The sequence below is a fragment of the Eurypyga helias genome, unplaced genomic scaffold (assembly GCF_000690775.1).
Source record: "Eurypyga helias isolate BGI_N326 unplaced genomic scaffold, ASM69077v1 scaffold27434, whole genome shotgun sequence".
NCBI lineage: Eukaryota > Metazoa > Chordata > Aves > Eurypygiformes > Eurypygidae > Eurypyga > Eurypyga helias.
Window position 1 is genome coordinate 4539 of NW_010246038.1, and position 26676 is coordinate 31214.

At 43.6% G+C, this 26676-nt stretch overlaps 1 protein-coding gene across 1 annotated transcript; it reads left to right on the forward strand.

Moving 5' to 3' along the window:
• Positions 1-1960: 1960 nt before the first annotated feature.
• Positions 1961-9507, forward strand: LOC104505371 (protein FAM46C-like). Its single transcript, XM_010150273.1, has 2 exons — positions 1961-2053; positions 8240-9507. Exon 2 carries the CDS (start codon positions 8259-8261, stop codon positions 9432-9434), a length of 1176 nt encoding a protein of 391 aa, XP_010148575.1. The 5' UTR covers positions 1961-2053; positions 8240-8258; the 3' UTR covers positions 9435-9507.
• Positions 9508-26676: the final 17169 nt, after the last annotated feature.

Consider the following 26676-nt stretch of genomic DNA (forward strand, 5'->3'; position numbering starts at 1 on the left):
GTATTCACGGCACAGCGAGTTGGAGGGGGAAACCTAAGGCGCAGAGCCATGCGTTATCTCCCAGACCCTGCTGGTTCTCATTATAGTCTTTTGCTCATTATGCACAGAGACACAGGGGTAAAAGACTTCAAAATGAGTTCCTTGGTGCATATCATCACAACTCACATTTTAAATTCAGGAGTAGGAAAGTATTCTCTTTGAGACTCAAGATAATTGTTGACAAAGTCATTTGTATTTTTGTTTTTTACTTCAGGTAGAAAAATCCTGGTAACCACGAGTACAGAATAATGAAATAATACACTTTCTCCTGTAATGCCGGAGCCAATAAAAGGCAGCCATTGAGAATAATATCCCAACAGCCAAAGCACTTCATCAATCTCAGCTGCTGTTTCTATGAACATATTGTATAATAATGGGTGTTCTTCTACAAAAAATATAAAGGTCTCTCTCTCCTTCCCCCAGATATCACCAGGGGAAGCCATTAATTCTACTCTAGTGTTAATCTATTCTACCATGATAATATATCCATTAATGGATATCGTACATCCATGAAACCTTCCACCCTCGCACAGAAAGAAATAGCAATTGTTCATTGTTAAAAAGACTCAATGATGCTGGTTTCTTTTATGTAACTGATTATCTGTTTGTCTGACTTTTCCTCCAGGAGGCCAGACTCTGCATGCTGAGACTCCTTTATCTAAGCTGTCCAGAACCTATTTTCCTTGACATTGAAGACATAACTGGCTTCTGACTTTCAGGCTAACCAGGGCTGAGCCCTTGCCAGGCTTAACCCTGTACTACCAGCTGCAAACACCAGCCATGGCTGCGTGGATTAGGGGAGCTAGCCGGGCAACATGCATTCATTCAATTAGTAGCCCATCATGAGTTGGAAAGCGAAAGAAAGCTGCAGATGGGTCCTGGCACTGCAGGGCACAGAGTGAGGAAAGCACGTACTGGGCTTCTGGCAGCAGTAAAACTGCATATTCAGTGATAAAAATCTGACTGAGAGGAAACATCTATAATATTCTTAATAAAATGAATAACACAGTCCATACATCTCTAGGCTATCATTGCAGGTTTTCCTGCCGGTTATGCATATATTTACGTTCAAATCATACGTGCAGAGCTACCTTTACTCAGTAGCATATATACTTTAAGCATGAAAGTTGAGATGGTGGAACGCAGCTCAGCAACAAGGAGTAAATTTACATGTATATGAAATCATACAGTGGACAGGGCCCTACTCGGGATGGTTAAGAAACCTTGTGTAGGTCTTGTGAACTTTGTAGGGTGGGGTGCTGGAATGGAGGTCTTTGAAGGAAAGCCTAGAAAAGGCTACCTAGCTGTCAGCAGGTCTTTGAAATGAGAAACAAATATTAAAAAATGCCTTTATGATAACATACAAACATTTACAAGAATAGGTGTAATTCCTGAATAGCCAGCCAATGGGCCCTCCAGCAACAGGCTGAATCCTGGGCTGCTGTAAATGGACCAACAACCTAGTCTGTCAGCAAACAAGACCTTCCCGTCATCTGCACACATTTTTAGAAAGAATATGAAGTCACTATTCATAATATTTAATTTTGCTGCATTGTTATTAGTTCTGGTTTTTCTATGATTCCACTGTGTCCCTGCTAATTTGCATGTCTATTAATAATATTAATTCTTATTCAAAATCCCATAGAGAAAATAGCAAGTTTGTTAATATCTGTGCAGAGGATTAAGTACGACCTGAAACCCAGAGTCTTTATAAGCACTTCTGTGCCTTTCCACTGCTTTTGCCTTATCATTTCCAACTTAAAAGGCTATTGTTATGACGGCAGGACTGCCAAGTTGTAATGCATGATTTATTATGTACAGCAGGTGACTGGTAGTTAACATTTATCTCAAAATGGACGCTATTGTTTGTTGTGGTTTTTTTTTCCTGCAGCTTTCCCTAGGAGGTTTGTGTTTTTGTCAGCGACAAGATGACAATTCATATTTTTACCAAAGGATCCAGTGAGTCATCCTATTAACTCCGCTGAAATACATGCTTGCCAATCGTCCAGCCACGGTAAGTCTGCGGGATTTTGCATTCTCTCCGGAAATGTTATTCAGGAGTTAGTCCCTAGTATGCATTCAGTGGTACAAATCATCTTTACCTGAAACAGTAACTTCTCAGTGATGACCACAGCCCCAGCAGACCAAATATTGCATATCACATATTTTTTTTTTTTAAGCTATTAAGGTATTTTAGAGCACATGAGAAGAGTGGCTGTGCCTTCTGCCGTGCTATTTACAGGGACTTTGTTTGTTTGAACCTGGAGGCCGTGTAAGAAGGAACCTGGTGTGTTGTGGAACTGATACGAAGGCGTAATGTATCTGGCCTTGCAAATGTTGCCCTGTGAGGGGATCCACATGCAGCTAAGAACGAGTTTACCGTGAGTCATGATGGAAAAATTCGACATCCAAAAGAACCCAAATCTCCAGGATGACATAACATGGATTATGTATTCATTCTGGTTGCCCAAATTAAACTCTTTAGTTATTTTGTCCCTCCTGAGAACTGCCAGCTCATCAAGCCAGTATCCTGTAATGTTCCAGCAGAGGTGTAGGCTACTCAGTTCCTCTTCCCAGCTTTGTGCTATAGCAGAGCGCAGCTGCGCCTGGGTTGTCCAGCTCTGCAAATCGTCTTCGTTTGGGAGAAGGGGCAGTGCAGGCTGATACATCACTCTGTGGCTTTTTCCTACTCCTTGGGTTGTGTAGGAGGAAAGGTAGGACACATTTTTGTTAGCAGTGTCTTTGCTTTCTTTTGTCCTTACTTGTTTTGCCCTTGAAGGTGATACTCCATGACACAGTCCGAGAAAACCGCTTGCTGCTGAGGTGTATTTTGCACACCATGTAACCTTATCTCACAGGAGAAGAGCATATGGCCTTGAGTTATTATTTGTTATTTCAGGTTAACTAGATGGTAACTGTACTGAAAACTTATGGCAGATCATGCGTTATCTCCTGATAACAGGATAAATAAACGGCATCTTCACTGCATGTGTTAACATTAATGGAAGGAAAAACTCATGAAAAACGCTGTCAAACTGGTTTAAATATGTCCCCATTTAGGATGCCCCAGATGCTTTACCGCTTCTACTTGTCTCATACGTGTTTAAATTATGACTGGGACTCCTTCTACATTTGACATTCTTGCCTTCAGAGCTAATGCCAGCTGCAGTCCTTAAGTCAGTGAGCGTGCAAAATACTTAATAGAGAAATGCAGCGTTGAATCAAAATAAAGCTTCAGAAAGATATCATGGAAATGGTTAGTGATGCATATAATGGGTGTGCAGCAAAACCGATGGAGAGAGCCAAGGGGAGGATTGCAGTAGTACTTTGCGCATCTCTGGGGTAACCCCCAAAAGCAGGTCTGCTGCGCCAGCCGACAAGACATTCTGCTTGATCTGTACCAGGTCCCTTCGCAACCGACTTCAAGTGCAAACCGAGTAGAGCGACTTGTAGCATTAAAGTATTACGTGTAATTGTAAAACAGACAAATGCAGGAGCAGAAAAAAGCAAAGCCGAGAGAATCGAGCTAACACAGCTGCACGAAAACTCTTTCAGATGTATTCTGCTTGGGAATGCCAGCACATTGCAAACTGAAGTAACATTATAGAGCGTATAAAAAGAGAATCTTAAACATTTACGGGTAAAATGTGAGCTAAATTTGATGAGGCTGCCCTCTAGATTGTAAGTACCTGTTTCTAGGAAGGTTGTGTGGAACATGAAAGATATCATGGCAGATTTTCTTCACTCAGCTCTAAAGGCAGATCTGCTTTTTTTTTTTTTTTTTTGTGGATGAAGCTGGTGTATGGCAGAGTGCTAAGAGGTGGTTAACTAAATCTTTCATCATCATTGTAAAACCAAACCCACGTTTGACACTGCAGCAGGGCAGACCTAGGGAAGGCTGGGACTGTGGCTGGCAGTGAGTAGGAGCTCTCAAAGTCTGTGTCACATATGTGGCTACCCTAAATGGCGTAACACTGCTGCTGGCAAATGGCAGTGAGATACCACTGCCTCCAGGGATCACTCTCCATTGAAAACATCACCAGTTTCCAAAAAACGAAGCGACTTTTCAGCATCTTATCCCATTAGCCAACCCAAACCCAGCACTTGCTTGTGTTTGGCTTTGTCTGACCACTGCCCTCACGTGCAGTGAGTTGCCTTCCCTTCATCCCTTGATCTCTCGTTTTACACAATGCTTTGACTAATTATAGCACAATACTGCTGCTGATTTATTGTAACTGGGGCTCATTTTCATTAATAATAACTCCTGATGTTAGCCTGAGCGCCTCAGTAAATAAATTTGCCACTGCTTTAAGAAATTAGGTTCCCAGTGACTATAAAATTACCTGGAAATTTTTCATGATGCTAGAGAAGATTAAGGAAAAGAACAAGAGAAAGTCCTTCTAGGAAAGTGTAGGATTATGTACTGGGTTGCAAACAGGAAGCGAATTAGTAAATAATTTTTAAAGAAGTTTATTGGGGTGTATCTGTAAATTAATTATGTTCTTGACAACTTAATTCCTGGTTTTTCCTAGGACATTTTCCTTACTTGTCAAAGTTGAAGGCATAATTTCAGCACAGCATCCTTACTGTTTATCATAAGACATTTCTCAGATATTAATGTTGAGGCTCTGAACTCACAAAGCATCACCAGATTCTCCAGGAATCACTTTAGAGAAATGACATTTTGAGGTACAACTCTTCAACACAAAAGGTATATACTGAGACATTACCTTTTCCTGTAATTTTATAATCTTAGCATATTGCAATAAAATATAAAATAACTAAAACCATGTAGCAATGAAGGAAGGATTTCTAAGCTTATTTAGGGGGACTTCCATCTTCTGACTTTCAAAAAGTGTTGGAAGAGGGTCCCTCTGCTAAAAAAGGGAATTGAATTTCAACATTCCCGTCTCTAAGCCCTTTTACGTCACAGCATTAACCTTGAAAAGCTCTCTCCAAGTTTTGCAGTATCAGGCAAATCACATAACAAACCCCACTGCTTATACAACAGTTCTGACAACTGTAAGTTTGCTAGGAGGTCATCAGATCTGGACGACCATAATGCGACGTATCAATAACACAGATGACAAACATGGCAGAAAAAAGTTTATATAAAAACCTCTCTTCCCAACCTTCTCGCTCCTTCTCACTGTGCTACTTCCAAAATTCCGTAACAGCTGTTTTTTTATGATGAACGTGTACTGGGATGTCATAAAGGCTATGAAGGATGGATTGAAATTTTTCATAATCATTGTTTGTGGTAATAAAGGAATAAGCATAGACTCATAATAGTAAATAGCTAATGGTAAAGTCATAAGCGTGTGAAATAGTCAGTGCTCTGGGTGGCAATTTCTCCCTTTTGGTTCAAATGTCATATCTTCTAAATGCCTGCAGGAATGTGTGTATTTCTGAGGATGTCTGCATACATATATATATTTGCATGTTATGTATATGGAGTTATTTGCTATGTAAACAACGCCAGGAACTACATGGTTGTTCCAGAACTAGAGGGCTGAATCCAACACCCTCACACTATCAATTCAGCGGCAATTAAACACCCAGCATTGGTCCTGATCTGGCCAACTTTGAAAGCATGTGTTTAACTTCAAACATACGGTTAGTCCCGTTTTTCAAATGAGACCAGCAAGGCGCTTGAAATTACATATGCTTTCAGTTAACTTATTTGTGAGCTGCAGCTCTAGTAGAAGTATGTGAAAAATAGCTCTGTTGTATTACCTAGCCATTTGTCAGTTCACAAGTTACTTGAAATTACTAAGATATTCCAGAATGTGGAATCTGAAGGTGAGGGAAGGAAAATAAATGACAATATACATATGTAGTCACTACTAATTAAGAAACAACAGTGTAGATTTTCCAGTAGTGTTATTGCTCAGTATAATTTGACATTATTTTTATTCTTGGGCTTTAGCTGAAAAAATAGGGTTTAGCCATCTGTCTGCAGAAACATCTCTCGATGTTTCAGTAGTACGTTTGCAATGTTGGCAGACAGCCGAAAGTCACTTCTTTCACACGGCTGGTGACTCACTGAGCCGTTTGAGATCACACCTCAACACCACCCAAGTTTCACATCTCCAGTCACTTCTCTTCAGCCCCTCCAAACTCCGGCTTTACATCAGCCCGGCTGGCAGACACCGCTTTGCCTGGGCAGGGGTGCCGCTTGCTGCCTTCTGAGAAACAGCGATCTACCTAAAAGGGATTTCATTGGTTTTCTGTGGAAAATAGTTTCTGAAGTTCAGTGTCGGTATAATTCCCATCCTGTTTGTATGGAGTATTTAAGGAATACAGTGGTCTTCGTTTTTGTATTTTTTAGGTGTCTAGGTAGTGTTTGAACAGCAGTGATCTAAACCCCCTTGCTATGTAACAAATATTGTACTGCAATTATTTAAAAATTATTTCTAGTTTCCCTGAATTCTCTCTGAACTAATCTTGGACAAACCCAACAGAAATATTTTTAAAGCAAGCCGTAGCTAACACATGCGGTGTTAAAGGAGAAAGCAAAATTAGAATGTTTGTTCAGAAAAAAGAAATGCACAGAGTCACAGAGTGGAAGGGGCTGGAAGGGACCTCTAGAGACCATCTAGTCCAACCTCCCTGCCAGAGCAGGATCCCCTAGAGTAGATCACACAGGAACAAGTCCAGGGGCTTTGGAAAGTCTCCAGGGAAGGAGACTCCACCCCCTCTCTGGGCAGCCTGTTCCATGCCCTGGCACCCTCAGAGTGAAGACGACTCCTTTCAGTAATCAAAGTTGGTTTTGGTATCTGCCCCTCCGTCTGTAAACTGTCTAACCAGCAGCTGCCCATGAGTATTGAAGAATGGTATGACAGGGGTCAGCAGTAAACCTTCCTGATTAACCTCTGAGCATTAACTACCTCAAAAGAACTGAGGAAGCATAAGGCAGCAAGAAGGGACATGGCATGAAATGATGCCCATGGATTCTGGAAGGCTTTTAGCCCATTGGTCTGTTTCTGCGCTGTAACACTGACGTCAGTGTTAGGAGACAGTAAGATGAAGATTTTCATCTTTCATTACACCTTGGACACCTAATGCCCAACCATGGTTTTTGTAGTTCCTTAAATGAACTTCTTATTTACTCACTGTAATCACACCTAATTATAGAATTGTATGATTGTATTTGATTATATTCATGCTATATAAAAATAGAATTTTAAAAATAAAACATTCATATTCTCATTACAAAAATTTAATTAAGTTTGCATAGGATCAATTAGAAACATTTTAAAACCAATATTGTGAGGTCTGCACATTTTATCCCCCTCACTGTAAAATTATCCATGCTATGGTCTATCTGATGGCTAAATATGATGATATGAAGACAAGATAGAATTTTAAACTGAGGAATTCCAGAGCCGGAGCTGTATCCCATGTACTCTACAGGTGCTTCTTTCCAGGCTTTCTTGAGAAGTTTTAGAGTATCGGTGCAGACTGGAAGGCGTTTTCTTATCAGTTCTGCAAACTATAACTCGCAGCACCGATACATTAATGTAGGAACACGGTTAATGGTTTAGAAGGAAAAGGGTTTTCCTCAGAAACATTGTGGAAACAGCTTAACAATTAGCAGATATCCAGTTCTTAGGCCGTAACAGGTATTAAAGGATGCATGTGTATAGATGATCCACAGAGACTAAAGTACACCCCAGGCATATGCCTAGATAAACAATGGGCATGTTGCATCATTGCTGCCTTTTGTAAAACCTTCCTGGCCTTTCCGTAGTTTTTACTAAGTCACTGAAGATAGAGGGAGATTTCTAGGCAGGACAGGAAGAACAAATTTGCTCATTTTTCTCATTTTAGCTATTCACAGTGAAATTTATTTGGAGTTTCATTATAACCCCCAAGTTTTTCATGTTGTTAACCTTCCAGTAGTTTTAAATGAAGTCTATATGCTTTACTGCATTTGCTTTGAGTCATGGATTATACAACAGCACGATGATTTCTCAGCAGGATTAAAACCCAAGGACATTATAATTCAATTAAAAGCCTGTGACAAGTGCAGTGGTTGACTCAGACCATTAACTGGGATTGTCTCTCTGTAAAACGACCTGCTTTGTCGCTGCTCCGAGGAAGGAAGATACACGTTTGTGCAACTGAGTGAAATGCCAGGCGCTCTTGTGTTTGAGCAAGTTCTAACATTTGTCTCTCAACTTCTGTGTCTCCCTAGTTATTCAACGGACATCACAATGACTGAGGACTCAGACCACAGGTTCAGTAGTCTCACCTGGGATCAGATTAAAATCCTGGACCAAGTTTTAGCTGAGGTCATACCTATTCATGGGAGAGGAAATTTTCCAACACTGGATGTAAAGCTGAAGGATATTATCCATGTGGTAAAGGAGCAACTCGTTGAAAAGCGAATCAACGTTAGAGATATCCGCCTGAATGGCTCGACGGCCAGTCACATCCTAGTAAAGCAGAATGGAACCAGTTACAAGGACCTAGACATCATTTTTGGGGTAGAACTTCCAAGTGAGCTCGAGTTCCAGGTTGTTAAGGAAGCAGTTCTTAATTGCCTGTTGGACTTCTTGCCAAAATGTGTTAATAAGGAAAAAATCACTGCTCAGACCATGAAAGATGCTTATGTGCAGAAGATGGTCAAAGTCTCCACTGACCATGATCGCTGGAGTCTCATCTCGCTGTCAAACAACAGCGGCAAGAATGTAGAATTAAAGTTCGTCAGCTCGCTCAGACGGCAGTTTGAGTTTAGCGTGGACTCCTTCCAAATCATACTGGACTCCATACTGAATGTTTACAGAGCAGCAGACTCCAAACTGACAGAAGACTCTTACCCCACTGTCATCGCCGAGAGTATGTATGGGAACTTCAATGAAGCAATGAACCACTTAAAATACAAACTGATTTCCACAAGGAACCCGGAGGAAATCCGAGGAGGCGGGCTCCTGAAGTACAGCAATCTCCTGGTTCGCGACTTTAAGCCAGCAGACGAGGCTGAAATTAAATCTCTGGAACGTTACATGTGCTCCAGGTTCTTCATTGATTTTCCAGATGTTGCTGAGCAGCAAAGGAAAATTGAGTCATACCTGCGCAACCACTTCATCGGGGAAGAGAAAAGCAAGTATGACTACTTGATGACTCTGCGTGGAGTTGTAAACAAGAGCACAGTCTGTCTCATGGGGCACGAACGAAGACAAACGCTGAACATGATCACAATTCTGGCTTTAAAAGTACTCGGAGAACAAAATATCATCCCCAACGCGGCCAATGTAACGTGCTATTATCAGCCTGCTCCGTATATCAGTGACAGAAACTTCAGCAATTACTACATTGCTCACGGACAACCACCTGTCATCTACCAGCCATACCCATTTCACATACAAGTGCAAAGCGGCATGGTTTAGGAACACAATCACCTCCTCAGTACTTACACACCTCTCTCTTTCCAGTTCTCTCCATAATAAAGGCCTCATTAAAGCAAGTTTTACCATCCCTTTTGATTTAAGGACATATTTTTGTGCAAGATGCCAAAGTTATTTGGTTGATCAATGTCTCAGTCACCATTAAGTAGACCGTAAAACAAGTGACACAGCTGCCATTCATGAAGTATTTGTATCCCCACGTGTGTTTGGGCTGAACTTTATTTCTTTTTTCCCAATGAAAAGAGAAGGATATAAATTATTATAATTTTATAAAACAAAATGCACTAAGTTCTGGGTTCTAAAAAATTCTTAAGCAACATTTAAACAGTGTAAATGAAAATTTAAACTAATAACATACCTCTCAGTTGAAATGCCTGATTTTAGAAGTGATAGCGTTCTGGGCACATTATAGTAAACCACCCATCAGTTACACCCATGCGGTTCCAGCCACATGTATTTGCAGCAGCTTTTGAAAATACACATTGATGGGCTGTCTGGGTGGTTTGAGCTCGGCTTTACAGGCTCTGGGCTGATCACTCTTCGGGTTCAACTAGAGAGGGGAGGTCCCTCTCCTTGCCAGAGCACTGTCCACTAGTGGTTAGCATGAAACAACCCTACGAAGAGCAGACTCAGCATTTTTTTGTATCCACAATTTCCACTGATCCGAGCGAGAGATTTGGCTGCTTAAGTAATGCAGCATTGGACCCCAGGATCTGCCTCACAGATAGTGAAAGTTGTAAGAGATACAACTGTTTGGATTAAATTGGTCTTGAAAAACACAGTAATAGAATGAGAAAGAAGGTGAAAATTGAGCACATGGGGCTTGCTTTCCATTGTTAAATTGTTATCGATCAGAGATGCTTTAATGCATAATAAACGGAGTCAGGAAAAAAGCCAAAAAACCCAGGGCTGTGTTGTTTTTAGGTGAATTAAAACAAATCCTTGGCAGTGGCATTTGAAAAAAATATGTCATAGTAGCAATGTCCTGCATATTTTTAGATACCTGCTCACATATACCAGTAGCAAGTGAAGATTTCTCTTGTGATCAGGAAGTAAAACATTAGTTACGAGTTTGTGTGTGTGTGTTTACCAAAGATAAGTTTTAAACACGTCACATAAGTGCCTCCCTGTGCCAGTTGCTCCGTGGAAGTTGTAACGCTGTTGGCAGTCATACTACAGAGCTCCTGAATTCCAGAAAGGGAAACGTGTGTCCTTGGTACTCCACCGATGGGTCGGAAGGCGCTCGTAGCGCCGAAGGTCAGAGAGGTGTGCACCGTTTGCTTCAGCATGAGCGGGGTCGGGGCAGATGGACCTAAGGTGTTCTCACCGAAACGCCTCCAGTTTAGACGCTGAATATGGTACGAGAAGGAGTAGGAATGAACAGGAGATTTAGAGTGGCTGCAGTTGGAAACCTGGAACAGCCAACTGGAAATGCAAGCAGTAGAGTTTCTTACATCTGATGGTTATCACGTCACCGCGTCACACTACGAGTTGATTGCTGGAACATCACTGTGTCTCCTCCTTGTCATCTTTAAAAACACTGACTACGTTTTATCTATTTACAACAGGTGTCAGGGCTTGGAAATTTCTGCTACTTGGGAAAGTGGTTGATTTATTTTACGCAGAAATATGCTACATACCACTATTTTAAATCAAATATTTCTAAAGACTGTGAAGTCCTATTGCCAGTGAAATGTAGCTTTCCTTTTTCCCATCATATGCCTGTAAACCAGCTGTTTAAAGGCAACCTCGCTGACCATCATCACTAAAGTCAACCCTTTTCTGTAAAATAGAGTGCAAAAAACAATGTTTCTGCAGCATAAGAAGGGTATACTAATCTACTTGGAAGTTGATTAATTTTGTGATGTCTTTCATGAATATAGTGCTATTGTTTTTGCTGATTTTTCAAGTACATCACATTCCGTGTCTAAAAGCACACTTTATTTCACTTCCACTAGTATCTTTCCATTGGCTAAGCTGTATTTAATAAAATCAGCAATTCTAATTGCTGTGTTATCAAATATGATAGCACTATATTTGCATGTAAGCACTTCTAGGGAATCTCCCCTGCCAGAAGCAAAATGGAGTGAAACATGGTGGATTTTTTTCTTTTAACTGAACTGTTTAGGTTACAAAGGGAACCTTTAAATTTATTTTGGTATTTGCCAAATTAAATAGCACTGTGAAATTCTGTAAGGGCCTTATGTAGGTTATGTCCCTGCTAACACTTGTGCTTCGACACTCGGCCCATGTGATCTGCAGGGCAGAAGAAGAGCGGACAGCTGGACTGGGCACAGCTGAGACTTTCCAACAAATCTGTGGGAGTTAGGCATCCAAATGCTCTGAGTTTCAGGAGGAACTGGGCTCCTAAACTCCCTAAGTTTGCTTGAAAATCTCAGTCCGTCTGCATTGGCCTGTGACCTTAATGTAATGTAGGCACATCACTTACCACTCTTCCGCTCCTGGTTTCCTTGCTTGCTGGGTGGAGAAATGGGTTGATCTTCTCAAGAACCAGGAAACAGGTCAGCCAAGAAAGAGTATTTTCAACACGTCATGCCTAGCCAGTGAGCCATTGCCTGGAGAAATACTTCAGAAAGCTGTTTTTTTTAACCAACAAGTAGAAACATGTATCACCCTCTCTAAAGGACTATAGCTATTTTTTGAATCAGACATGGTGAAAAGTACCAGGAATGGTGAACTAGCTCTGGATTTGTATAAACCAGGCTGTCTGCTTGTACAGCAACAGTCTGCTGGTATATATATATTTAATTCTGTCACGTCTCTGTTTATACGTCCGGGTTAGATAAGGACTCAGACAAAGCCCACGGAGTTAGTGGGAAGAGTCCACCTAACTCTAACGGGCTTTGTGTGAGACCCCAGAGAAGAGCAAAGGACTTAGGTGAGTACCTAGAGGTAAAGGTACAAAGACACCAATATGCAAAAATGTCTCAGGTATAAACAAACCCTTTAAATTTATTGAAAAGGTCTTGTATTTCTTACCTAGAGGTAGTTCAGTTTTGAAGGTTGAGTGGGGTTTAGGATTTTATATATGCTTACATATATGAAATCTCACACATCTACACATACACAAGCAATTAACAAAATCTGACGGTTTTAAATATTTTCTTCTGAATGTTTTGTTGACACCTGGCAGCAGTATTTGACCTGGAGGGTTTTTTTTTCCCAAGGCAGTAATGATTCTGTAAACTAATATTAAAAACGGGGCGACGTATAGACTGCTGCTTGCAAAACGCTGATATCAATATGTATGATGAAATACTGTAACCTCTTCTCCAGTTGTTACTGATTTTACTGTGTGCAGATATAAATCTACAAAGAATTGAGAGAGTTTTCTCAGTACCAGTCTCCTGACCTACATGTTTACATGAGAATTATATCTTGTTGTTACGATCTGTTCAATAATTATAATACCTGGAAATTGTAATGCTGATTTTATTTAATCACATAAAACTTCTTAAGGTTTACAGCTTAAAGTAATCTAATGTTGTCAGGACCTAAGTGTTAAAGTTTCAAGTGCTTTCCTAAAAAATGTCATTTGAATTTTGTGTTATATTGTAAAAGGTCTATTTGAAGCATATACTTTATGGTCGTTCCTTTAAAATGTAATCGGTGAGCTTTATACTCGACACATTACAAGGGTTCTTGCAGTGGATAAAAGAAATGTAAGATTGTCCTCAGTCGAGATGGTATGTTGCCTGTTGTGTTACACTGAGCCTGCGGATCTGTGAAATAGTGGATCTGGTTCACCACCGCGTCACTTCAGTTGTCTAGCTGTGTAATTTGACTGACGTTGGAGACGTTACACCAACGTAAATTCAGAGTTACACAGGTGTGTATCTGATAGGATTTGTAGAAGTATTCGGAGAAAGGACGGCAGAGAGAGTTTGGCAGGTCAGCATGATTCTTACAGCTTGGTTTTTGTTTGAGATGCTTTTCTATCAAATTAACACATGGAAGGGTCTCCAGGACAAAGCTGTAGCAGATGCAAGAAGAAGTATTTCACTTAATGTGCCATCTGACGCTGTTGAAAAAATACTGTAATGCTAAAAATGTGTAATAACCACACAGATTTGTAGGTCATTAGTCCACAGTGTTGACTAGTGCCTTTGGGTATTGGGGGCGCGATCATTAAACTAATTTTCTTGATTAATGTATGGTTTGCTTGCAATACCGTCATTATTCTGGTTGGACACCAGTCCCAACGTGCAGACTCCCAGCAGCCAACTGGTGAGTTAGAGCTGCGAGAGTGCGAAAGGTTCGGGTACGGTTCGTTAGGTCAACAAACTACCGACTCAGATTCACCCCCGATCCGCTCTCAGACCCAGACTGAAGGGTACAGGACAGCCGGATTCTCACGAGCATCTTTGAATGGCTCGACGCTAGTTGGCGAACAGGCTTGTGTCAAATATTCCCATTTTAAGTGCCTAGATATATATTTATATAATAAAAACATGACTGTCTGCTGGTTAAATAAAATTAATACTTAACTTGACAATTGATTTGACTTTACATGTGCCTAAAAATACATTTTACCTACACTGAATGCACATTCCCGTAAATCTAAACACGCAGCTATCCAGGCGGTGGAACGGCTGTCACGAATGAACGCAGCCAAAGCAAGCGATGCCGGACCAAGGCCAGCGAAACTCCGACAAACTGAGCTTTCAGCTGGGCGACATAACCACATTCATCACGGGTTAATGGTTGCTTACTTGGATTTTCTGGGGTTTGGGCGTTTTTCGGTTGGGTGGGGTTTTTATTTCACGCCTGGGTTTCAGACTCCTGCCTGTTAATTCAATCATATTTTTTAAGAAGGACAAGACAATATTGTTCTTTCTTCCTGGGGGTTTTAGACCCTAGGGACCTTCAGGTGCCTGCAGAGGAGGGGAAGGAACGTGCTGGAGGTTTTACCCCGTGTGAGAGCTGGGCAGTCCCTGACTTGGGTGGTTACTGCCTTCTAGCCCGTTGCGGGGTTGGCTGTGCAGTGCAGAGACCCGCTGCGGTTGGCATCTGGCAAAGCTGCTGCCATTTGATGGAGATGGGGAGGACAAGCAGCCGGGATCGGTGTGCCTCGGCAGCCTGCAGGTGCCGGAGATGCTCCCCACGCCCTGCCAGCCCCTGGAGCTGTGCCTCAAAGCCCCTTCGCTATCAAAGGCCTGAGGACATTAAAGGGATGGGAAGGGGAATGACAGTCATTGTGCAGGGGGGGTCTGCAAACCTCCTCTCTGCTTTGGTGACACTCACGGATCGACTCAAAATGGTCTTCAGTGTTGTACCACTTTGTGCGTGCGTAGCTGGCTCTGCTCGTCTCTTCCTTGGGTACCCGCTGCCGCCCCGGGGTCTGGGTGTGGGTGGGCAGTGAGACACCTGCAGTCCAGGGAAACCTTTTTTTGTCATTTTATTTTATTATTGCTCAAAACATGCTCTTTCACCTGGCTTTCATAGCAGAATGGATACATTTCTGTAAAAGCCTTTTTAAGGAGAATGACCATTTAATCATAATTTCATTTCCTGACTGTTCCTTTTCTTTTATACAGCCAGATTTTTAATAGTCTGTCCCTTAATGAAATGGTAAGTGGGGAAATGGGAAGGCAGCCCATTTTGGGCAAACCCCAAGAAAAGAGGTTTTCTTTTCCTTAAATACTCACCAGACACTTTCCTGAGGAATTCAAAATCTAAGGAAATACGTGAAGGTAACAGAGGGCTGTTTTGTTTTTGTTTTTTCCCTGCCACCCTCTGTTTTTTTCTGCTCCATCAGTCTCCATCATTAAATACTATTTCATAAGCAACTGATTTTCTTCTTACCAGCTGCTTCCATATTCAGCTCCATTTCATCCTGTACCATTGCAGAACCTGTGTTTCTGAAATCACAATTAGTTACCATGGAAAGCAATTCAATACCGTAATAAATGCACTCAAAGGCTGCTCCCTCCGCTCTGTATCACAAAATAAAAATGAGTCCCGCAGAGAGCTGGACCCGGCTCACCTGCGTCTATGTCTACGGGCTGGTGGGTGCGTGTACGTGCACAGGTCGATGTAAGGTTTTACTGTATTTTCCTTGCATGCCGGGAGTATGTGGATACAGACAGTGTAGCAAACCCCCCCTCGCAAGCCCTGCCGTCCAATATGAGCCCCTTTTTCTCCATCATATATTTCGTTTTCCTGTAAATATTCTCCCCCCATTGATACGAATTTCTTTCACATGTGTTCTCTTTTGCTCTCTGGAATAGACAGGAACACAATGCTGCCCATATGTTCCTGTATTCCTGCACATACACCAGCGGCATTTCAGCTTCCCCGGAAGCTGCCCGGTGCCGGCTCTGCCGACCCGTTTTCCCCACGGAGAAGGGGCGGTTGGGAGCGCGACAAGACTTGGCTCAAGATGCTGATGAAACCCTGCGGTGCTCTCGCCATTTACGCCAACAATTTCTTCCTCACGTGCTTTATCAGCTCCTGATGTTTTCCAGACAAAAGGCTGAAAGTGCAGCTCATAGTTCTTCCTGAAGGATAAAAGTGGATGTTGAAATATGCTTCTTTCTGCTGTACTCCCTGATTATCCCTGGCAGTTCCCAGGTAATGACATTTTCCAGTCAAGGGTCTGGATTCATTATCTGCCTTGGATGGCTTATGCACCCCGTCAGATGAGAAGAAAGAGCTGTGAACTTCCCATATGAAAGTACAAACAACTCATTATGTTTCTTTAGAGGTTGATTAAACTGGCCAACCACTCAGTCGCATTTTCAATCAAGAGGCAGAAAGATAACTGTAAGAAACTGCCTTGTAGTTTTCAAATTTAACAGCCTGGGACAAGCACAGCTGGTCTAATACTGAACTCTGAATAATTTATTGCCTCGATTAGTCTTTTCATTAAATAATGTATTCAGTCAATGAATTTCTCAACTCTTGTTAAAGGAAACAAGAGCATCAGAAGTCTTTACATCCCATGGATCAGCCAGGCACATGCTCCATATGGCTTCCACAGCGGCTACCCACAGGGACACATCCAGGCGTACACTTATGTTCTCTTCGGAACTGACATAGGAAGATTTTTCCATGGTTTCTAAGTAAGATCATAACAAGAAAACAGGTTACAGTACAAAACCTACCAAAAACTTGTGGGAGAAGCATGTTTTACTTACAAGTTTGGCTCCCCTTGGAGTCAAGAAGGTTATTAAGTTAGACTGTGAAGCAAAGTTGCAATAAAAACATAACCAAAGGAAAAATATTTTAAAATGGGAAGTGGTTTTGTTCTTCAGGTTTAAAGAACAAGTGATTTGTCTTTTAAAAACTTGCTTTTAACATCTTTAGTTTAAAAACATATTTTGTTTGCTTCTATCTTACTTTCTGGCACATTCTTCTTCCCTCCCCCCCCCGCTTTTGCTCTCTCCTTTACTTCCTATTTCATGTTGGGATGTCCTTATGGCTTAAAATATGGTGCAGAGTGTCAAAATCCTCCCTCCTGCATGTCCAGTGTACACATCTGGGCTGGCATCTTGTCCTGAGGTTTTTGCAGGGACGATACTACGGGGAATCCCATCATGTGAGATACAATTCAGTGGTTGGGAAATGTAAAAAAACCTCATCAACTTCTCCCATTAGTGTTGTTAAAGAATCTAAGGGTATTTTGGGTTTCACAGTGATTGGGATTTGCGTAACAGTGTATTAGTCAATATGTGTGTTAAACAACAAATGGAAAATAATTTGCTTTATAAAGTAAGGCTGACTAATGAAATATTGCTGTGGCAGCTGGGTCCCGTGATGGTGAAGGGAAGGGGCTTTGCTTCCAGGCTCATGTCGCGGTCTGTGCACTGAATACAGGCATGGCCATTGCTGGAGCTGAGATGTGAGGAATTCAGGTATTTCCTCACTGTTGAATAACTGTGAGTACTCAAGTCACGGGGCTATTTCCAATTATTATTATTTCGTTATTCATCCCGTATTAAATAACTGTGCACTTCTCTACCCTCCTTCACTGATGTGCGGAGATTTTGTGCAATGACAGCGTGAAAATAAAAATACATCCACTGAAATGCCACCTCCTGGGAGCTATTGGAGCGCCTCAGCAGTTGCGTTCACCAAAGCAGCAGCTCCCCCAGTGAACAACTTCTGGGCTAAAGTGGTGGAGGGAAATTGGCTTCAAGGGCACAACATTTTCCTTAACACCTGCTTGAAAAATATTACAGATTTTATGAGCAGTTGAGCTCTGTTTATTTTAATGGCATTAGGTCTTGAAATCCTTGCAGAGGGCTGGCAGTGAGTCCAAAGGGCTTTCAGGTGGCTTAAAATCAGTGGAAAAGTCTTTCCTGGCTCGGCCCTGACATCCACCTCCTGGACGGCAGCAGTATCCCCCTGCTCTGTACGCGCTTTGAAAGCATAAGCAGGAGCGGCAGAGCTGGAAACCGCCGGCACAGGTTTCGTGCAGCTCGCTCCGTCAGCGGCTGGCTGCGGCTCTACAGCATGAAGTGGTAGAGCTCAGTGCAAAGCCGGTAAGAAGGCTGGAGCAAATAAGAGAAGAAGAAAGATAGAGGCTTTGGGGTTGTTTTTTTTTTAGTCATGGTTGCATCTTAGACGCTGTAAAAGCCGATTTTAGAGCCACCGGAAGTCATTAGAGATCCTCCCTTTGATATCGACGGGGTTTTGATCAGGCTCAGCCTTTTGCAGTTGGCTTTCTGCTTCTGATTCAGCATGAATGAAAGATTTCAAAATTGCTTTTCATTCTAAAAATGAGTGTTCTCCTCCTCTCTTCTCCCCATTTCCCATTTGAAGCCTTCCCCAGGCTGGTCAGCAGAGCCCACGCCAATGACCCCGCCAGCAGCTCAGCCGTGTGCCGACACGGGAGCCACGGCCCAGCGCCGGCTGCTGCAGCTCGTGGTGGCAGGCACCTGCCTTTACCCCGTTGCGTGAATGGGTTTGCGTGGCTGTTAAAAGGAGGAGGGGAACGTGTGCATTTAATCCACCTGAAAACGAAATGTGCGTTACTGGGGGTAGCGAAGCAGCTGAACCCAACCGAGCCCTTTGCTTCGGCGGAAAGATGAAATAATTGAAATCGCAAACCACAAAATCTTGGAAACATGGTGAAAAGAGCAGGTGTGAGTGACTTTTTTCCCATGGGAAGGTTCCTTCCCAAACCCTGGCTTGTTTAAGGCACCCCCCCAGACAAGGATCACCAGGACGTCAGATCCACGATAAACTCCATGTTTCTGAAACAAACCTGCAATTTAAAAGGAAAACTACAGCTGGGAAGGTACAGCCAGGGGTGAGTGTATGGCGAAGGTGTGAGGAGTTGGGGAACCACAGGGGTATCTCCATGTTGGTGGTCCCCAGGGGCCAAGGGACATGCACGACACATGGTGAGGTGGTGAGGATGTCACCCATCCGTCTGGATGTCCGAGCTCCCTGCCTGTGCGGCAAGCTGCCGAAGAAGTGGTTCTCCACCAGAAACCTTTGGCTGAAGCAGGTTAAAACCATGTTCTTCCCCATACTGACAAATCAGTGGTTTTCACTGGAAAATCTCCCTCTCCTCCCAGTCAGCTGCGGGGGGCGGGGCTGGAGGCAAGAACTGAGGTTTGGGCTCCTGCTCATGAGTTCCTGGTGACCGAAGTCTCGATGTGTTTACTGTCCCACCTATCTGTGTCAGGCCAAGGAAGAAGCATCCCAGTCTGCAGCTGCTCCCTTCGGCAGAGCGACATTCCGTGATCTCGGCTTTGCTGGTTTGGGAGGTGGAATGGAAACTTTTGACATGTCCATCTCCTGCCCGTTGACCATGACCATGACCCCACTCCTGCTGGGGACAGCAGCTCTATGGAAACACTGCTGGACATCATTATTTATGGTGTTTTAGTCACCCTGGAAACAAAGTAGATGCTACCAGACATGACACTTAACACAGCTAATTACATCATTAGTGTCAGTACCACTTAGCAACTGGCATATACCTTCCCTGGTCCAGCGCTGGCAATGTTGCCATGGGGATGACCTGGCTCCACGCCTCGCCAGGGACGTGCACAGGATGTGCCAGGACCACGACAAGGTGTCCGGTCTTTCTGATACCTGTCCCAGAGCGAGGTTGCTGGCTAATCTCAGTTCTGCATTTGCTAAAAAACACCACTGGGGGGACAAGAAACTGCTCATGAGTTGAGATGAATCTTGTAAACACTCTGCCCCAAATCATTTCACACCGCCATCATTACATGGAGTACTTCAGCCTCTCTTTTCCCAACGACGCTCCCATCTCAAAAATCTACTGAAGGCAAATAATCCATTAAATAAATAAATAAACCAAACCCAAGAGCAAAGCAAAAGCTTTCCTCCCTCTTTACCCAGGATTTCCCAAACGGTCCCAGTGACGTCAATTAGCATTTTAAGATTTCAGAAGGGCTTGGAGGAGATTTTGATGGGTGTCCAAGCCAGTCATCACCTGGCACAAGTCTCTGGCTCCATGGAGAAGGTGACCATGTCCAAGAGCCAACCCCAGACAGGACACGCTGCAGCAAGAACCTGCCAGGCTCCTGAGGGCCACAGGCGAGCAAGAAACGCTGCTCCTTTTCTTCCTCCGTGGTACACAGAAAGCATTGCTGATGGGGGTTCTGCAAGGTTTAACAGTGTTGTAGCCACACACAGGCATGAAGAAAGTTGGCTTTGGTTTCTGAGCGAGGAGCAGACAGCTCTGTAATGAGCTAATAAATGAACTTTGGAAGGAAAAGAACGTTAAGTTATTAAATCCCTGTCCTGAAGACCGCACACATCGGCGCTGCAGGCTTATCAAGGCATTTTGCGCCAGGAGCAGCCGTTATGGGTGGGCTGGTGGGTCTCAGGCTGTTCATCAAGATCCACCTATTTCACAGAGGTGCTGTCACCGTGGCCTGGCTGTGGCTGGCAGTGATTTTGGGGTGATACATGCGTTTTAGGAGGCTGATTCCCCCGCAGAGCGTCAAGTGACAGGCAGCAGTTTCTCAAACAGGGGAAATAAGATGTGGGGCCAGGTGTGCGAGTTGGGTTTTTGAAGCAGAAACCTGAACACCATATGTTTGTGGAATCAGAGAAACCAGTTGAAAAATAAAGAAGATTACTAAATTGCCACTGAAAACCACGTGTGTCTGCTTTCCCTTGCCTGGGAGGGATGAAGTGCTTTACTAGCAGATGATAACGGGCACATCCAGCATGGCTCTCACCATGGGATAGCATGGCTTTAGAGGTGGATGAAGTAAACTAGGAGGGAGATAGATTTTATGGAGATGTGCCTAAAGCCCCAAGAATAAATCCAAGTGCCCGGTGGATGTTTTTCAGCAGAAGACAAACAGTGGAAGCGTGGGTTGTTCTGGGGGTTGGGGATTCAGCTCCATGGTTTAAATGCCATGGAACTTTGTACTCTTTTGCTGATGCTCATATTTATCCTCCCGGCCCATCACTCATCATTCCACACGGGACATCCCCGCACACAGCCACCACATGCCTCTGACAGTCCTTTACAACCACTGAAGTCCTCAAGGTTCCTCTGACTGCTCTGTTCTGCAGCTCTTTCTTGGTCTAAAGCAAAAAAAAAAAAAAATTGTTAACTGATGATATATCTGTTTCTAGATAAAACAATCCAAAATTACTTGAGTCTGCAAATAAAAGGAAATGGGAGGTGCTTTTATTGCAAGTTTGGGGCTCAAGGGCACTTGTTCCTGCACTCATCCTGTCCCTTTCTGCCCCAGCCTTGAAAAAGCCAGTGGGAGGGGAGATTGGGCACCATCACCCTGTTCAGCAGCACGGTTTTGGCTCTTCCACCAGCTTCCCATAAGGAAGACCTCAGGAGAAGGTAGGGCTGAGGGTCTCCAACGCACCAGCAGAACTTGTTCATTGCCATTGTTCTCCATGTACCCCCCAGTGCCGTGCCCAGAGCAGCACTGGCACAGGCGGAACCTGCCCAGCACCTTTCCTGGGGGCATTAAAAGGGAAAAACCCCAAACATTAGAAGCTCAATTTGGCCCTGGGATGATGTAAATGCTTTGCAGAAGCATCTCTGCTGCCTACCGCGATCCCCCAGGCAGGCTTTGCCCCAGGTATTGCAGAATCGGCTCCAGCTGAAGAGCACCTGCTCATAAATATCCGCAAATCCTCCCACATCCTGCTTGCATCGTCACCCGTGTACTTTGCTGGGAGAGCACATGAGTAAACGACTGACTCACAACGTCTTATTCCTCAAATTTCATGCAGTTTCAGAGTTTTCCTTGTATTTTACATTAAGATGCTCGTTCCTTTTATAACCTTCATTACACATTAGGAAGAGTGCACGCAGACCCAAATAGCTCTTGAATTTATAAATATGGAGCAATCAATGTATTTTATTTTGCAATTATTGCGATAAACAAATGGGATATTTCGGTAATGCTCAAATGTGCTCTGTAAGTAATGCCTCTCATTGTCCTTTAATTGTATGTATTTGGTAAATGAGCTTTAAAGGTTCTATTATTATTCATTAGGCAGATATTACCATACACTTTCTGCAAAACTAATAAAATATAACTCTCCTCTGATCATGACGTAGCTGAGCTGCAGCCCAGGGCAATGCACTTTTATTACAGGTATGTATTACTGCTTCTTCCCAAAGTCCAGTTACGATGGTTACGTAGGGGCTATTTTTAGGTAATGGCTGTGTAATGAACATAGGCACTTACCGATTTTCTTACCATTTTCAGGCTAGAGAGCACTGCTAAGCTCGGAAAATGATACATGAAATCCAACTTGCTACGGAGTGCTAAATGCTCCCATGAGCAATACAGACCCAAAAGCTTTGGGGTGTCCCAGTGCTCCCCTGGGACAAACACCCAGGCCTGACCCCAAAAGTGCAGAAGATGCTGCTGGTGTCCTGCGGGGCAGGGGAAGAGGAGGTGGCCGAGCCCTGAACGGGGCGATGCAGGGGCACATGGCAGGCAGCTCTGCAAAGCCCCAGCTGAGCAAGGAGAGGTCAGAACCCAACAGCACCGAAATTAGTGCTGGGGAGAGGTGATGGGCGATTTACGCCATCGGGGTTGTGCCAAAGAGCTGTTAGTGGACATTCAGTGTTTTGTTGCCATTAATTGTCACCATCCATGGGAAGTTCAGTGCAAGCAGGACCCTGTTCTCACAGCCGTCCTTATCTCAAACCCTCTTGGTTACAAGCTCCTGCTTGGGAAAATGCAACATTTTCCCCCATGGCCTGAGTTGCGCTGTTCAATGAAATTTGTTGTCCAAAACCAGCCCTTGTGGCATCTTTGTATCAGGACCCAGAAGCCTGTATTCCTCTAAACCCAAACTAGTTCTCCCCACCGGTGGGATGCACTTCTGTGATTGCTGGTGTGTCTTCCTCAAGCCTTCATGTCCTGCATGGAGGAGCTTTATGTGGCCACGAAGAGCTACGTTGGGTTCACATCCAAAGAAACGCCAGCTGGTAGCCTCTGAAGAGGCATGTCCTCCTCAGAGCTCCCACCGGAGGTGGTATGCAGACCTCAGCAAGGTTACGGAGCTGGAGCCACGGAGGACCACACGGGAAAACCTTGACTGCAAGCCAGGGCAGCACATGAAGTTGTCTCTTGAAATAAAACTGTCACTGCTTTTGTCTCTCTTTGTTGCCTTTTTGGTTTTTAAATCAAAGGCCTTTAAAACAGTTTGCAAATCATATATATTTTTGGGGGGTTGGCCTTTAGAACGTGACACATAAAAATATCATTTGAAAGAAATAAAACAAACCACACCAAAATCCCAAAGAACAGCTACAGAAGTCCAGAAGGCTTTCTGAACCCCCACACACGGAGCCAAGGACATTTTTCCGAGCAAATTAATGAAAACTTGGCGTAACGAGCCACCGGGTGTTGGGTCTCAGCATAGTGGAACACAGTTGAGCAGGTGGGGAAGGCAACCCGGGGCTCAGCAGGTTGTGTGAAAATGCCACCCCCAGCATTTTCACCCATCCAGGCAACAGCTCCTGGCTTCGTGGTGGTAAAGAGGAGGGATGGGTGGTCTCGTGTAAAGGTCCACACCAATGGGTTTTTCAGGAGCAGGAGGCAGCACACGGCAAGAATTGGAGGTAACAGACCGTGGGAACAAACCTGCCTCCAGAGCAGCCATGCATCGTCACTGGGAAAAATTACCCACTTCTTGTCAAGGTGTGAGGAGGGAGAAGGTTTGTTATGAGTTTGTTATGGAGACGCTAACTCAGATCCCGTCAAGCCATTAATAACCCCGAACTGAAAAGATCTGTCAATCAGTTTGCGGAGCTGAATGGAAAACGACCGCGGGCAGAGCAGGGGGAGAGGCTGCAGAACGTGTCTGGTTCCTTCAGACAGATGTAAAAAATGACAGACGGGAAGTGCATTAAAAAAAAAAAAATTTCAAAACCAATCAGGAAAGCTATAAAAAATACATTAAAATATAATGAAGGCTAAGAAATAGAGAATATTACCATTTCCACTTTCCCATGCGGGTTTCCCAAAAGGACTATTAAAGCAAGGCAGCACAGGGAGGCGAGGAGTGTGGGCTCTCACTCCGGAAAGGCAACACTTGTTGGAATACCAATACGTCAGACAGTGAGAAACGTTCACACCCGCAGGATTATTTATGGCCGAATATAATGCCACGCCCCAAATCACAGCAAACTGTTGGATTTGGCTCTAAATCACAAAAGAAATGGAAGAAGCCACATTCATTTAGCAAGGAGGATATGTTTAATATAGAAGGAAATGGGTCAAGCAGCTGATAGCTCTATATAAATATTTAAATGGCAACAGAGCAGCCCATCATGTGTATTGCCTAGGGATTTAGGCTAGATAAATGAAGTTGGCCTTTTCCACCTTGTCATCTGAGAGTCAGTAAATATTTGGGGTGCTCAGCCACCGAGTACAGATGCTTTGGGAAAAAAAAAAAATCACAAGCATGCACTGAATTTTAAAAGCAAATAACTTCATGCTCCCGGACTCAAAGGAAAGAAACAGTTGCTGGTTTCTGTTTAAGTCAGAATAATGAAGAATTTTGTTAAGTTGTTGCTTAAAGGCAACAAATTGTGAATAAATTAAGCAAACTGAAATCTTACCCACCTTTTCTTGCTCCCTTACGGGGTCAGGCGAGGACTGGCGTGTACGTGCTGAAGGCACATGACATTAATGCATGGGAAGACAAACTCCAGCCTGCATTTGCTTAAAGCACAGGAGAAACTCTGATGGTTTTAATGGATATCCCACTTTAAGGCATCCTGAGAATTACATTTAGGATGCGAGACGCAGTGCACAGGTGATGCATGAATGATTCAGGTGTTGTTCTCTCTTGGAAGAGGGCAAAGAGGATGTGTGCTAGCACATGCATCACCTCTCACTTTTCAAGGACAGAGCAATGTCGTCCTTCCACTCCCTACCCTAACTTCAAGAGCTTGCACGTCTCCCTGCAAGGCTAAACACTAACTGAAAATCACCGTACGGGGGGTATTTCTCCCTGCTGAGCCCCTGGGCAGCCCCAGGCCCATGCCAAGAAGTGCAGAGTCTCAGCAGCACCGACCAGAAATAGGCTCTTCAGCACATATCATCTCTGGCTGGGCTGAGGCAATACATATGCATTGAGGAGGTAAAAACACATTATCAAGGAAATAATAGTCCCCCATCAGCTTTATTGTCACCAGAATTTACCCCACTGTGTAAGGTACCCAAGGTTTGGCAGTGTAATAGTGTTGATACCCACGCCAAGGCTACATCCGCTCTCCCAAAAGGAACATCCCGTTGAGGTAAGGCAAGATGAGGAGTTATATATTATTGATTTAGATATCTCAGCTTGTTTTAATTCAGAGAAGATTTGCTAGTTCCAGTAAATCATCTATTTTTAAGTCTCAATAAGAATTACTTTCAGGGATGGAAAGAAGAGGGGCTCATATCACGTTAACAATTAAAAACCGGGGCATGGCTGCTGCTGAGGACGGTATCTTTCCCATGACCCTGCAAAAAAGGCAAGTAAAGTTGTGCCAAGCCTGGAAAAGCAAGCCTGTGAGCATCCACAGCCATGGCACCGTCTGATGTAGGGGGCTGTCCAGTCGCTCCCTTCCACAGCTTCTGCTCAGGCTGGTAGAGTCAGTGTTTGATACGGGACTTGAATAAAAGAAATATGCATCCACAGTAACAGGGTAATATAAAAGATGATTTCTCCCAAAATGAGCTAAAAAAATGTATCATCCTTCCCAACTCTATGAAGTGTATACATGTTCACTCTGAATGGGAGAAAACTAGAATATCAGCATCATGAGTGCTGCTCAGAGGGTCAAAAAAAGCCTATTGATTAATAAAAAAAAAAAAAAAGCCAAAAAAAAGCCTTTTGATTAATCAAAAGCCCTATTGATTTCCTTGGAATGTCACAGATAAATGAACACAACGATGTAATACTGCTGGGCAAATCATGGGAGCAGATATTAAGCCTTTGAACGACAAATGACTGTTTGATGTAAAACACTGCACAGGGTAACTTCTTCATACCTCGGGACGTCGTGCCATGCCAGGTCAGGTTGACAGGTGATTACTGGCTGTGACAGATAAACGTGTCCTCGTTGACTTTGCGTGTGATTCTAGACACCCTGTTTTGGCATTCAGATGTGATAGGGGAAGCAAAATACACAAGTAGGGATGCTGAATGCCACCCAGGAGGCATCTGCCCCACACTGCCCTCATCTGGCCCCAGACTGAGTCCATCCTTGGTTCTCCTCACAGCCAAACCCAAGTCTGCTGCCTGTGCTGTGAGCGTCAGGGTGATTTTTCCCAGTTCCCCTTTTTTCCCCCTTATGCTCCCTTTTTCCTATTGCTGCACGCTTTAAGGAACAGAAAAGTATACAAACTTTTTTATAGTTTGCTAACAGACAATATTTAAAAATAAAAAGTCCTATACTCACCATATTAATAGTTATTTGTGCTGGGAGGGAAGTAAAATGAATACAGTGGACTTCCATTACAGGGAAGTAACAATGAACCAGAGCTGTTGCAATAAATAATGCCGCTCAGGAAACACAATGGGATGTAGCAGAGCCTGCATGCTTTCTCACAAAGGGACAGCTATAGCTCTGGCCAGAGGCAGAAGCAAAATCCCACGAGCTGCCAGCAGAGTGGGCAGGGTGTGGATGTGAGTGGCCATCCCATCCCCAGGATGCTGCAGGAGCTGGCTCCGCAGCTGCCCTGACACCCCATCCCCTGGGGAATGCTGCCCGAAAGCCTCCCAT